The 14,334-nt window shown below is 57.2% G+C and overlaps 1 protein-coding gene across 1 annotated transcript in view; it reads left to right on the forward strand.

The window, feature by feature from the left end:
* Positions 1 to 14,334, forward strand: part of CFAP46 (cilia and flagella associated protein 46) — a 121,343-nt gene that overhangs the window by 92,253 nt on the left and 14,756 nt on the right. Inside the window, 9 exon segments of the mRNA XM_033209255.1 lie at positions 647 to 781; positions 857 to 1,036; positions 1,516 to 1,686; positions 10,577 to 10,674; positions 11,274 to 11,350; positions 12,126 to 12,256; positions 12,784 to 12,905; positions 13,468 to 13,547; positions 14,091 to 14,258. Of these exon segments, the coding sequence (XP_033065146.1) occupies positions 647 to 781; positions 857 to 1,036; positions 1,516 to 1,686; positions 10,577 to 10,674; positions 11,274 to 11,350; positions 12,126 to 12,256; positions 12,784 to 12,905; positions 13,468 to 13,547; positions 14,091 to 14,258 (1,162 nt within the window).

Below are 14,334 nucleotides of genomic sequence, written 5' to 3' on the forward strand. Positions count from 1 at the left end.
TGGTCACGGCTGCACTGCCTCTGGCGTGCTCACTGGTTTTCACCTGCATTCAGGCAGCCTACTAGAACCGAGGGCTTCTCTATCAATCACTCCATTTCTATCAATGTTTTCTTTGTTTTGACGCCTAATCAATGGGTGCATATACAGATTTGGCACTGCCACACCTTGTGACCTGAAAACCCAGGGAGCTCCCTCTCAACCCAGGTTCTTCAGGGGCTGCCTGGGCTTCCTATGCCCAGGTTGGGGCTTGTGTCCTGGCCAGACCAGGGGCCCCTGAGGGCCGGTGGATGCCTCGGCCTCGGTGCCGGCTGGTTCCAGGAAAGGTGTTTCCAAAGGACAGGAACGGGAGCCCCCGGGAATGTGCTGGATTCCAGGCCCATGTGACTCAGGCCGGCTTCCTTGGGGGGGCTGCGTTCTCACCCTGGCTGCCATGTCCCCTCGCCCAGGCTCGTGGTTCAGGGCCACCCTGCATCAACTCAGGGGTGGAGGGTTAGGGACAGTGAGAGGCCACGCTGCAGCCTGCAGTGCCCCCCACCCAGGGACCCTACTGAGGAGCCTGACCAGCCCAGCCTCCCTGGGTGGGCCCTCCCCACGTTGACCAAGCAGGAACCCAGAAGTGCCAGCCAATCTGCTGTGTGTCTCACAGGTGGGCGCCAAGCTGAGCGGCCTCAAGTCTCTGGAGCTGGAGGTAGAGGAAGAGGGTGCCACAAAGTCCCACAGGGACCCGTCAGCCTCCAGGGCGGCCCCAGAGGGGCACAGCAGGAGAGGGGAGGACCTAAAGGTACGGCTGCCTCTCCCAAGCCTCGTGTGGCCTTTGCCCAGAACCCGGCCTGAGCCCGAGCCTTGTGCCCCACAGAGGAGGATGGTTCTGGCCCAGCAGTACCTGGCTCAGGCATCAGAGGTGCTGCTGCAGTGCCTACAGGTGACCCTTGGCAGTGGCCTCCTGGATGTCGCAGCAGCCGCCAGCCTGGAGATGGTGGAATGCGTTGGCACCCTGGACCCTGCAACCACCTGCCAGTTCCTGGCTCTGTCTCAGGTGTGTCTTTGCCCCACGCACCTCCAGCCAGGCCTTCACAGAGGAGGGAGGACCCTGGGCTTCAGCTGGGGCCCTCGCCTTGGGGGAACTCCGTTAGAGAAGCAGGCCGCAGGCCGGGGTCCTCAAGCAGTGGGAGCCTGCCGACCACGTAAACTTGTGGCTCAGAGAGAACATGCATTTGTGTGCTTATCCCCAAACCCCTGCATCAGGCAGACATGGAGACCCGGCAGTCACAGGCCAGCAGGGCCCTGTCCATGCAGACCTCACAGAGGTCCCACAGAGGGAACAAGCGTGGCCTCACGCAACTCTCCAGGTGCCAGAAGGAGCCAGCATCCCAGGGGAGCCTTGCCAGGAGAGCCAGCATCCCAGGGGAGCCCATTCCTGCTCCCAGGCTGCAGCCACTGCATGGCCTCCGCAGGGTGAAAGGCCTCCTCGTCCAGGCCTTGGGCCCCTGGCATACCTCCCCTGCTCCCTTTCAGAGCTGCTCAGCCTCGGAGACAATGAAGGATGTCCTGCTTGCAGCCACAGCCAACACCAGCAGCTCACAGCTGGCAGCCCTGCTGCAGCTACAGCACCAGCTCCGGTGCCAAGACAGGACCACCACCAGCCTGGGTGCCAGTGTGGAGCAGAGGCTGGCTGCCGTGTCCAAGGTAAGCGGGCAGGGATGCCGCTGAACCTGCCCCCGGCTCTGGAGCTCTGTGGACAGACACCACAGCCGCACAGTCCCATGCCTGAGCGAGGGTAGCCTTGCTTACCCTCCAGCTCGTGAGCCATCCCTCCCCGTGCCCCCAACCGTGTGCGCCTGGGTCGCCCGGCCTCTCCAAGCCTCAGTGTCCTCCTGGCCCTTGGGGTAGTAACGGCCCACCTGGTGGGTGCGGTGAGGTTGGCGAGGTCACAACTACAAACGCACAGCCAGGCCTGCAGCCAAGAGCTGACCAGCAGATGGGCCAGCAGTGCCCCGAGGGCCTCATGTGGATCAGAGCTGCATGTTCCCTGCCTCTGTTTAAGGAAATATTTTACATCTTGGTCAGGTCTGAGGGTTTAATCTTGAGAAACATTTTTGTAGAGCAGGATAGCTAATGGCACCTTTTATTTGGATCAGCAGGTCCGAATGGCAGTGTTTAAAGAAAAAAGACTTGACGACATTTCTTGAATTGTGGGAAACAGACAAGTGTGGCCTGATGAGGCCCCTCCCTCCTTCGGCTGCGTGGCTGCTTCCCTGGTCCTCTCGCTGGGGTGGACCTGACCAAATATCCCCTTGTCCAGGGCTGTTTGGCAGACAGTGCTTTGCTGGTGAGGGTGGGATGGGGGCAGCATCCGCCACTGGGTGGCAGGAGCACCCCTGCCATTGTGACATCCAGAGATGTCTGCAGACATCGCCAGTGGGAACAACACGGCCCCGGGTGAGAACCAGTGACTCAACCCAGAGGTTGAAACCTGGAAAGCTGTCGTCCTTCTGAAGCTGAGAGGATGGAGGGCGGAGGTAAGAGGCCTGCAGGCCCAGCCCAGGCCCGAGGACAGGAGAAGGTGGCACAGGCTGGTCCTGCGTCTGGAGGAAGATGCTGACGCACATGGCCCTACCGGAGCTGAGCTGGGTCCAGGAGGGTGTGCATGGCAAGCAGGAATGAAAATGGGCTAAGCCAGGCGTTGGGGGCGCCTGTGGTCTAAGCTGGGCATGCGGGGGGGTGCCTGTGGTCCAAGCGGGGCATGTGGGTGGCACTTGTGGTCTAAGCTGGGTGCAGGGGTGCATGCCTGTGGTCTAAACTGGGCGTGGGGGCACGCACCTATAGTCCCAGCTACTCAGGAGGCTGAGGTGGGAGAATCACTTGAGCCCAGGAGTTTGAGGCTGCCGTGAGCCGTGATAGTGCCTGTGAATAGCCACTGACGCCCAGTCTGACCAACATAGTGAGATCCCATCTCAAAAAAAATGGGCTGCCCCAGGCAGCACTTACTGGACAGGTGAGGAGTGAGCAGCCAGGCTGGCACCAGAGCACCTGCTGTGGGTAAGCTTGGCATGGGAGTCATGGCTCTCCCTCCCCTATGGCTGCAGACCAGGCAGAGCTCACACCATAGGAGCTTTGGGGACCAAGGACACCAGTGTGTATGCAGGACTGAGTGCAGGGCCAGGAGCTGGCCTGGGGCTTGGCATATGGGAGCCGTCAGTCACCACGATGGGGGTCACCACCCCTCAGGCCCTGCTGTTTCAGGAATTCTCACGGAAAAGCTGCACCGACTCTCAGCCAGGCACAGACTCATTGCAGTCTGGCTGGGGAATGTCATAGGCCACAGCAGGCCCACTGGAGCATCCTCGGGAAAGGCCAGTGAATGGTGGAGCCTCATATTTTTAAAGTTATCAGCCATGGAAGCAATGAGAACTTGCTAAACTAAAATTTTTGCACTAAGAGCATCTGCTGCAGTGAGTCAACCCCCACTCTCCATCCCGGGGGCCACTGGGCAATTCGGAAATTGGCTGGGACTGGTGTCAACAGAAGCTCTGCGAGGAGAAGGAGCAAGCCTGGAGCCAGGAGGGGAGAGTCACTGTGCTGCAGCTGGGAGCAGCCCCACGGCACCCTGGGAACGCCCACCGAGACCAGAGCCCCACAGCGCCCTGGGAACGCCCACCAGGAGCAGCCCCACGGCACCCTGGGAACACCCACCAGGAGCAGCCCCATGGCACCCTGGGAACACCCACCAGGAGCAGCCCCACAGCACCCTGGGAACACCCACCAAGACCAGAGCCCCACGGCACCCTGGGAACACCCACCAGGAGCAGTCCCACAGCACCCTGGAATGCCCACCAAGAGCAGAGCCCCACAGCACCCTGGGAACGCCCACCAGGAGCAGTCCCACGGCACCCTGGAACACCCACCAGGAGCAGCCCCATGGCACCCTGGAACGCCCACCAGGAGCAGCCCCACAGCACCCTGGGAACACCCACCAAGACCAGAGCCCCACGGCACCCTGGGAACACCCACCAGGAGCAGTCCCACAGCACCCTGGGAATGCCCACCAAGAGCAGAGCCCCACAGCACCCTGGGAACGCCCACCAGGAGCAGTCCCACGGCACCCTGGGAACACCCACCAGGAGCAGCCCCATGGCACCCTGGGAACGCCCACCAGGAGCAGCCCCACAGCACCCTGGAACACCCACCAAGACCAGAGCCCCACGGCACCCTGGGAACACCCACCAGGAGCAGTCCCACAGCACCTGGGAATGCCCACAAGAGCAGAGCCCCACAGCACCCTGGGAACGCCCACCAGGAGCAGTCCCACGGCACCCTGGGAACACCCACCAGGAGCAGCCCCATGGCACCCTGGGAACGCCCACCAGGAGCAGCCCCACAGCACCCTGGGAACACCCACCAAGACCAGAGCCCCACGGCACCCTGGGAACACCCACCAGGAGCAGTCCCACAGCACCCTGGGAATGCCCACCAAGAGCAGAGCCCCACAGCACCCTGGGAACGCCCACCAGGAGCAGTCCCACGGCACCCTGGGAATGCCCACCAGGTCCTGGGCCTTAGGGTTGTTCCCCTGGAAGCTTCTGGAAGGCAGTGAAATCAGCTGTGGTCTTGTGATGCCTGGAGAGGATGCAGCCTCCAGGACATAGTGTCCCCCGCAGCATCCCATATGTGCCCTCCTAAATGAAGGGCTCAATTTGGGGGTTTCAGGGAAAAGTGAATGCAGCCCAAGGTTGAATCTGTGACTGAGAAACGGACTGAAGAAAAGACCCCATCTGAGGGGGAAATTGGAAAAGACAAAGCAAGGGTGCTGTGATCTGAACGTTTGTCCCCCTTGAACCTTGTGCTGAAACAATGCCCATGGCGGCAGTGTTGAGAGGCAGGGCCTGTACGAGGTAACTGGGTCATGAGGGTTCATGAATGGATCAGCCCGTTTGTTGACTAATAAGTTAATGGATTATGGTTATCACGGGAGTGGGCTGATGTCTTCACGAGAAGAGGAAAAGACCTGGGCTAACACAGCCCCTCACCGTGTGGCATCCTGGGCCACCTGGGGACTCTGCAGAAACCCCACCTGCAAGAAGGTCCTCACCAGATGCGGCCCTTTGACCTTGGACTTCTCAGCCTCCAGAATTGTAAGAAATAGTCTCCTTTTCTTTATAAATTATTCAGTTTCAGATACTCTGTTATAAACAACTGGAAATGGACTAAGAAAATTGGTACCAGGAGTGGGGTGGTTGATAATAATGAATACTTGAACATATGGAAGCAGCTTTGGAACTGAGTAATAAGCAGAGGCTGAAAGCATTTGGAGAAGGCTTTTAAAAACCCAGTATGTCTGTAAATGGATCATTGAGCGTGATTCCGGTGAGGGCCTGCCTGGAAGATAAGATGACAGGGGAAAGCTGGGAACTCTTCAGAGATCCGTTAAGTGGCCATGACCACGACGCTGATAGAAACATGGACCGGAAAGGCCATTCTCGTGAGATTTCAGATGGAACTGCGGAGCAAGGTATTAAAACCTAGAATAAAGGCCAGCCTCGTCATAAATTAGCAAAGGCCTTGGCTGAACTGTCCATGTGGAACAGCTTTGTCAAAGGCTGAACTTGAGAGTGGTGAACAAGAGTATCTGGTAGAATAAATATCCAAGCAGCAAAGAATTAGGCTGCTGCGTGGCTACTTCCAGCCACTACACTGAGCTGCAAAAGGGAAAAAATAGCTCGGAGATGGAATTTATCATCAAAAGAAAAGCGAGTGGAAGGATCTGGAAGCTCTTAGCCTGGCCACGTAAAGAGTGAAAGGTGTGCCCAGGAGAGGAGCCAAGGCTCTAGACCATTCACCAAAAGTCAGTACAGAGAGAAGGGGCTGGGTGCTGTTCTTCAAGGCAGTGGAAGAAAGACCCAGAAGGCATTTCAGAGATCTTCAAGGCTGCCCTCCCGTTGCAAGCCTGGAGGCCATGGAGGGCAGAACTGTTCCAGTGGATGGGCCAGAGGTGCCCTCCACTGGCTCCCTGCCCAGGGCCTGCTGAGGACCATGCTCCCTAAATTCCAGTGCAGCTCCAGCGCAGATAGACCCACAACTCAAGATGTGGCCATAGCATTGGCCATGGCCACGTGGCACTGATTCCGCAAGCTTGCAGAGAGCAAGATGGAGACTTGGCAGCCTCCATCCAGATTTCAAAGGATGCCATTGAAAGTCTGGGGGGCCTGGGCAGAGACTCGTCCCAGGGATGGAGGCACCACAGACAGCCCCACCAGAACAAAGCCTAGTGCAGCCACAGGAACAGGACCCCCACCAGGACCCCAGAGCTGTGGAGTCACTGGCAGCTCGGGAAGCTTCAGGCACCAGACTCCAACCTGGAAGAGCAGCCATGTGGGCTGCACCCAGCAGAGCCGTCGGGGGGGCCCAACCCCCAGCCCATGTGTCCAGAGGTAGCAGGTGCTGTTGGAAGAGCCCATTCCCTGAATTTAGGGTCATGTCAGCCCTGTGGGGTCAGGGCTTGCTTGGAGCCTCCACTCCTCTCTTTTTGCCTATTCCCCTGTTTTCAAGTGGGAACGTCTCAGCTGGTTCCACTGCTGTATGTTGGAAGTAGAGAACTTGTTTTGATTTCACAGGCTCGTAGATAAGACTCTGACTTTTGAGTTGCTGCTGGAACAAGTTAAGACTTTGGGAGCATGGGGTTTGTAGGAATGTATTTGTACATGATAAGGACATGAGTCTTGGGGGCAGAATGCTAAGGTTTGAATGTTCCCTCCAAAACTCATGAATGGGTCAATCTAATTAATGATTTTAGATTCAGGGGTTATCCTGGGAGCAGGACTGGTGGCTTTATAAGAAGAAGAGGAGAGACCTGAGCTGCCATACTCAGCCCCTCGCCATGGGATGCCCTGCACCGCCCTGGACTCTGTGGCATCCCCACCTGCGAGAAGGCCCTCACCAGACGTGGCTAAAAGCGACCAGTGCTGGGCTGCACACAGCCACAGCAGAGATCCCCAGTACCGAGGTCACTCAGAGTGTGTTTTCCAACCACAGTGACGTAAAGTGGGAAATCAGTAACAAAAATGGACCTGTGAGAAACACAGGCGCCTTGAAATTAAACAGTTACTTACGATGATCAAATTAATCAAAGAAGAAGTCACAGTGGAATTCAAAAAACACTTTAAACTGACTTAAGAGAATGGAAACACTACAAATAAAAATTTACGCAACTTAGCTCAAATGGGTTACAGGAATAATACAGCCTTGAATACAAGAAGAAAGCCAGAAAAAACCTTGATTTAAGCTTTGATTTCAAGAAGCTGGACAACAACAATAAATTACATCTACGAAAAATGAAAGAGGACAAATCAATACAGCATCAGAAACAGTGAAGTCAAAACCAGCAAAGGAAATCCAAGGCACAAGTTGGCTCCAACGAGAAGACAATGAAATGGAGAAATCCCTGCTCAAGAAAAAAGGGAAAAGGCGAGTTTCCAATGTGAGTAAGAAAAAGACCCATCACTGAGATGATGCAGGTGTTGAGAGTTCACACAGAATGTTCTTTACAGCCTTACTCCAATACAGGCGACAGTGGACCCAAACGGACCAGCTCCTCAAAACAGCACAGCTCACCAAAGCCGACAGAAGCATAGAAAATCCAAATGATTCAATGTCTGTTAAAGAAATTGAATCTTTTATTTAAAATGTTGCTACAAAGAAAACCCAGACCCCACTGGCTTCACCAGTAAATTCTTCCAAAAACTGAAAGAAGAAATAACCACTTTAAAAACTCATAGAAATAAAGCAAAAAACTTCCTCTTTTACTAAGAGGCCAGACGAACATTGACACTGGAAACTTAGCAGGGACATTAGAAGAAGGGAAAAGCTCTCTCATCACTATTACACAAAAATCCTAACAAAATACAGCAAATAAAAAACTCATCAATATTACACAAAAATCCTAACAAAATACAGCAAATAGAAAACTCTCATCACTATTACACAAAAATCCTAACAAAATACAGCAAATAAAAAACTCATCAATATTACACAAAAATCCTAACAAAATACAGCAAATAGAAAACTCTCATCACTATTACACAAAAATCCTAACAAAATACAGTAAATAAAATCCAGCAGTTATAAAGGGCGCACGTCGGTGCCAAGTGGTTGTGTTCCATGTGGTTCAATATCATTGAGCAGAAGGAAACAGAAGGAAAAGGAGATAAATCGTAAGATCGCCTTGACAGGTGCAAAAAAGGTATCTTTCATAATCCAACATCCACTCATGATTTTTAAAATTAAGATAGAAGCAAATGTCCCTAATCTAATAAAGAATATCGCTACAGCCCTAGGATGCATCATGTTTAATGGTACAACATTGAAAAGTTTTCCGCAAGAGTGGAAATGTGCACCTGATCGGCACTTGTATTGAATGTAGTACAATATGACCAGAAAAAGAAAGAAAATGCAGAAAGACTGAAAAGAAAATACAGAACCAAGAGACTGAAGAACTCAGGTGCTGTTCCTGAGTGTGGGCCGAGAGGCTCCGCGCTGTGAAGCCACCAGTTCTCTGTGGCCGAGGGTTCTCGGAGCCTCTTCCTCCTCCTGGTGAGGTCTTAGCCTAGTTCCCCTGAGCTATTAGCAATGTAGTTTTCCACAGAGATGGCCTGGCAGGTGGCCCAGAGCTGTGTCCCTTGTGGGGACCTGGGGCTGCGCCACTGCCCTGTGGCTACAGGAGACACAGGGTAGGAGCCGTACAGGGGAAAAATGACAAATCAGACTGCAGGCTAAAATTCAGAAGTTCTGTTCATCAAAAATGCCCTGCTGAAAGTCGGGGGCAGCCACAGAGAATGAGAAGACCTTGACACTAGGTTGCCTGACACACGTGCGTCCCGCGTGGGGGAGGGTGTGGGTCCCTTTTAAATAAGAAAAGGAGACACTGATAGAAGATGGCATGAGGTTGAACTCTCACAAAAGTAGGATTCGTGTGGCCAATAAATGATTTTAATGGTGCGCAAGTTCATTAGTCAGGGAAATGCAAAATTGAAGCCAGACGCAGATAACCAGACACCAACCAGAAAGGCTCCCATGGACAAGGAGGACATGGCCAGTGGAGATGAGACGGGGATGGGGGCAGCTGAGGCTCCCTGGGCCTCATGCCCGCCCCTTGGCGCAGCAGTCCCTGGGCGCAGCAGCCCCTGGGCAGAGTTCTGGCGGAATCGCTGTAGCTGACGCCACGCGTCCACACCTGACTCCGCGCCCCCACACCTGACTCCGCGCCCGGTAGAAATGCTTCGCTGGGGTCCCCCGAGGGCAGCATCGCTCATGACCCCCAACGACAGGAAGCCACCCAGATGCCCTCGGCCACAGAAGCAATGAAGAAGCTGTGAAGAAGCTGTGGCGTTCCCAGCTGCGGTGTCTGCAGCGAGGAGGGTCAGCCCCACGCTCCACCTGGGTGAAGCCCACAGCGCAAGCCAGAGGCTGGGCAGAAAAGCCCGCCTGAGCTGCTAGAATCTGTTGTGGTCCCTTGCGGGGCGGAGGGCCACTGGCCAGCAATGTCCTGTCTCTTTGCCTGGCCACACGGTGTGCCCACTGCAAAAGTCCATCAGGCTTTTCACGCTTGGGCTTTGACACCACTTTCTGTCTATTGTACTTTGATAATAAGTTTTATAAACACTGCTTTGTTTGTGCAAACTTGAAGCTGTGACTCAGAACCACAAGCCTCATAGCTCGACAGAGGGAGGGCTGCCCTTGGGAGAGGCCAGGCCTCCAGGAGCCCTCTGGCTGGCCCGCAGGGGCTGTGGTGGCCGCCTGCTGCTGGTGGTGAGGAGCCTGAACTGCGTGCCAGGTCTGGTATTAGACAGACTCATAGTCCACAGGAGGGGATGGGCTAGAGACGCCACCTGTACCACCTGACCACAGCCGACTGGCATCCCTGGGGCCTAAGGCCAGGAAGAGAGGGCCTTCCCCAGGGGTGCGTGGGGGCACAGCTCTGAGTCTGCACTGTGTACGTGTGTGTGTCCGTGTGTGTCCGTGCCTGTCTGCGTGAGTGTGTCCGTGTACACTTGCATCTATGTGTGTCCGTACATGTCTGTGTGTCTAGGTACGTGTCCACTTGCGTCTGTGTGTGTCCATGCCTGTCTGCGTGAGTGTGCGTCTGTGCACGCGTGTGTCTGCATTGCATCCATGTGTCTGTACATGTCTGTCTCCATGTGTGGTGTGGAGGACACAGGAGGAAAGATGGAAGGAAAGGCACCACTCACGGAGGAGGCGCTGGAGAATTTTCCATCTGTTATTTTGGGTTTGGTGAACATGCACTTCGCGTCATGCAAATCAGGTTTCTAAACATTAACAACCGGAGAGAAATGACATTTTGGGGCCGCCGGTGACTCTTGCGTGCCTCTGCTGCCCCCTGGTGCCATCCCTGAGTCACTCCCAGCAGGCCCCCCAGAACCCCAAAGGCTCCAGCCCGGGGCAGGAAAGGCACAAAGCCCCCGCCCTGGCTCTGCCGCGAGGTCTCCTGGAAATGAGGGGACAGCACAGCGACGTCCCTGAGTCCTAAATGCGTCCCCTGATATAGCCATTTTTCACCACACAGGCTTGGCAAAATCTCTGCGTCACTGAACAGCATTTTAACCTCTTGAATGAGATGCCTCCTACCTTTCGGGTCCTCTTTCTGCACCTCTCACAGGACAGGTAAAGAGGCTCGTTCCTGTTGAGGTCGCCCCCAGCCCACTGAGAGGCCTCAGGGAGGCACAGACCCAGCGGTGGGCTGCCCACACCTCAGCCCCACCCCAGGGAGGCCTGGGACTCGGGAAACGCCCAGCCAGTCCTGAGAGGTGCCGGACAGACACTGGCTACCAACGACACAGGGCGGGGCGGTCCAGGGGCGCGGCACACCCCCTCCTGCGACCTGTCTCCCGTACAAGGCCTTTGTGTCTGGTCTGGGCGTCCTGACCTGAAGGTCACTGTGACAGCGGAGTGGAGAGCAGGATGGCTGCCCTCTCCTGTTCCCACTGGCCTGCAGCCAGCCAGCGGTGCCTCTGGCAGTGACGGCAGAAGTCAGTGGCTGTGACCAGTCGCCCAGTGCATGACCCAGCCTGTTCTCAGTCCAGGTCCTGACTGGCCATGCACACCCAGCTGTGCCCCTGGAGGCGCACACGGGGAGGGCCCTGCTGGGGGTGCATGGTCTGCAGAGTGGGCCTCACTGGGCTCCCCTGAGGTCACCGGAGCTGGGCTGTGAGGTGTGTTTCCATCGTGCCTTGCCTGCGACCCTGGCCCGCATCCTGCCACAGGTCCTGTCTATACGGTGCTGCCTATGAGAAACCCAAGTTCATTACTGCAGCCAAAGGAAAGGTGCAGCCGGTGGGAGGTGAGCAGGGCTGCGTGGTGGGGAGGGGGAAGGAGGAGCGGGAGGGAGCAGGGCACGGGGAGCAGGGGCGAGAGTGGGGAGGGGAACAGGGGTGGGAGGGGGGAGCAAAAGAGGGGGGAGAGGAGCAGGAGCAGGAGGGGGAGGGGGAGGGGAGCGGAGGTGGGAGCAGGGGCAAGAGGTGGCAGGGAGCAGGGGTGGGAGGGGGAGGAGAGCAGGGGAGGGGAGTGGGACAGGAGGGGAGCGGAGGGGGAGGGGAATGGGGTGGAGGGGAGGTGGGCAGGAGGACGCAGAGGGGGGAGGGGAGCGGGGGGAGGGCAGCGAGGGGAGGGGAGCATGGGGGCGGGATGGGAGCAGGGGTGGGAGCAGGGGCGGGAGCAGCGCTGATGCCCACTACGCCTCAGAGCTCCCTGCACAAGGGCCCTTTCCTTTCAGAAACTGAAGGCCCACCAGGGAGCCCCTGGGGTCCTGGAGGCGTGGCCTCTCCCCGCCCTCCACCCACAGGGATGGAGGGGTCTGTAGAGCCTGGGACATTCTGGAAACAGATGTAGACGGGGCGTGTGCTTCCCTGGGGCCCGGAGGCCCATCCGCTGGCTGCACAATGATGTGGCAGCCCCTCCACGGCGTGCGGCCAGGGGACCCCACATGGCGGAAGGGACTTCCATCCATGCAGCCTTTCTTGCGAGACAGCAGCCCTTTTCCCATTGCTCACCACGCACCGTCCAGCTGCCGTCCTCAGGCCTGGGCAGCGACAGAGGGTGTGTCCACGTTCCCGCAGGCTCCTGCAAGGTGATGCGTTTGGCCGTGAGTCCCACCGCCTTCTCCCACCTGCTGGCCTGTGCCCAGCAGTTCCGGAAGCAGACCCAGGCCCAGGTGTACAACGAGGACATGGCCCTGAACGCAGGCTCGGTGAGGCCCTCCAGACTCCAAGCCACCCTGCCAGGACCCTCTGCCCCCACCCCTGAGAGCCAGGACCCCAGCAAGGTAGGGGAAGGGGCGGGGCGCTAGGCCAGGCTGCTGTAGGGCTTGGGCCATCCTGACACCCAGGCACTGCCCAACTCCCAGGCCAAGTTCCATGTCGGGGGAGAACTCACTCCTTGGACTCCTTGGCCTTGTCTGATCCCTGAAGTGCAGACAAAAAGGAGGGACCTGGCCGACTGCTCTGCAGAGCTCAGGGTCACTCGTGCCCAGCTGTCCCCACAGGCGGGACCCTCCGTGGTGCGGGCAGAGGAGTGGGTGGGGGCTGGGGTCTCAGGGTGACCCTCCAGAGGATGGGCCAGGTGCTGTGGGGCCCTCATTACTGAGCCAGGCGCCCTTGTCCACCACACTGTTCACAGAAGGGGCAGGAGCTCGGCCTTTCCGCAGGGGTCTGGCCCGCGTGGGGTCTGGGCCATGCACCCTCTTTGCTATGGGGGCCTCTTGTTTGGGTTGAGTAGGAGCCAGAAGGCCTCCAGGTGGAAGAGAAGGAGTGCCCTGTGCAGAGGCTCAGCAGCATCCTGCAGCCCCTGGAGGAGCTTCTGCAGCCGCTCTTCCCCCTGCTCAGCCTCTCCGAGGCCAGGTACCAGGTACCAGGGATGACGTTGCAGCCGCTCCCACCACACTCATGCGTGGACACGTGTGTCCAGTGCCGTGGCCAACCACGTGTGCTTGCTGTGCCTTCTCGGCCGCCTTTGGTCCGGACTCCGTGCCGGCCGCCTGCTCCCAGGAAGCAGTTCTTCCTGGTTCTGCCTCCATTCCTGCCTGGAGGAGTACTGCCCACTGCCCACTCCCCACAGCCCTCCAGCCCCCGGCCCAAGCGTGGGGTGGGACGGCAAGCACCTCCGAGGGACGGCCTGGGCTCCTTTGATTTGGGGTGGGAAGGAAGGCAGAGGGGACAGACACCTGGCACCGTTTAGCTTGGCTGGTGGATCAGATCAGAGATGATCCCGAAATCCTGTGGCTCATCCCAGCCCCACTTCGGTGGGACCATCCCAGAAGTGAGCGTGGGGATTCGTGGCGCTGCTGCCTTAGAGTGAAACAGGCTGAGGAGGGGTCGCCTGTATTCCAAGCGTTTGTTATCTGTCTGTTTCTGTTATCTGTCTGTTATCTGCCTGTTTTCGAATACACCACCTGACTTTCAGAGTGCAGATGCCCGCGGTCGTTGCCGATTCAGGGAAGTCGAAGGGCAAAGACAAGGAGAGGAAAATGTCCACAGGACACAGTGAGTGGGGTGGGTGCGGCTGCCCGGCTCGGGGTGCTTGTCCTGCCAGAAGAGGTGGGGTTGGGATCCACCCACCCATCCAGGAACACCAAGAGGGGTCAGGAGCCCAGGAGCCCCACAAGCCCTGCAGCCCCTCCCTCTGAGGCCTCCCTGCGCATAGGGTCCCTGGAAGGTTCTGTGCACAGCCACGGACCGGGTAGGAGGGTCCGTGCCTTTCCAGATAGGAGGCTCCGGGTAGGAGGCTCTGTGCCAAGCCCCCTGAGAGCACCACGGAAGCCAGCACAGCTCCCTTGCGTGGTGGATTGGCAGCCCCGCCACACCACGCGTGCTTGCTAACAAAACAAATCATGTGGAGGGACAGGCATGATGGGAGGTTGTTCCTCACCCCGTTCTGGGGCATCTGGAGGAGAAGGGGGCGTGGAGCCGAGGCAGGCTGCCAGCCTTTCCCAGTGCCCAGCAGCCAAGTCAGGAGACGGAGCCTTGTGGCCCCGTGGGAGGGGTCCCGTCTTCAGGAGCTGATTTCGCTGCACGGCTGTTTCCCAGACACAGTCCAGCCCGAGGCTGCGGATAAGATCATCCTGGTCGCAGACAGGCATCTCCTGGAGCTGCCACTGGAAGGCCTCTCTGTGTTTGATGAAGGGACAATTTCCTCTGTGTCACGAGAATTTTCTCTTCAAATGTTGTGGAATCGCCTCCATAAAGAAGAGCCAGGTAGGGACTGCCCTTAGCCACCTTAATGTCTAATTTTAAAATATAAATATTTATTTTTCAGATGAAACAATGTTAG

Source organism: Trachypithecus francoisi, unplaced genomic scaffold (genome assembly GCF_009764315.1).
Source record: "Trachypithecus francoisi isolate TF-2019V2 unplaced genomic scaffold, Tfra_2.0 Lachesis_group9, whole genome shotgun sequence".
Taxonomy (NCBI): domain Eukaryota; kingdom Metazoa; phylum Chordata; class Mammalia; order Primates; family Cercopithecidae; genus Trachypithecus; species Trachypithecus francoisi.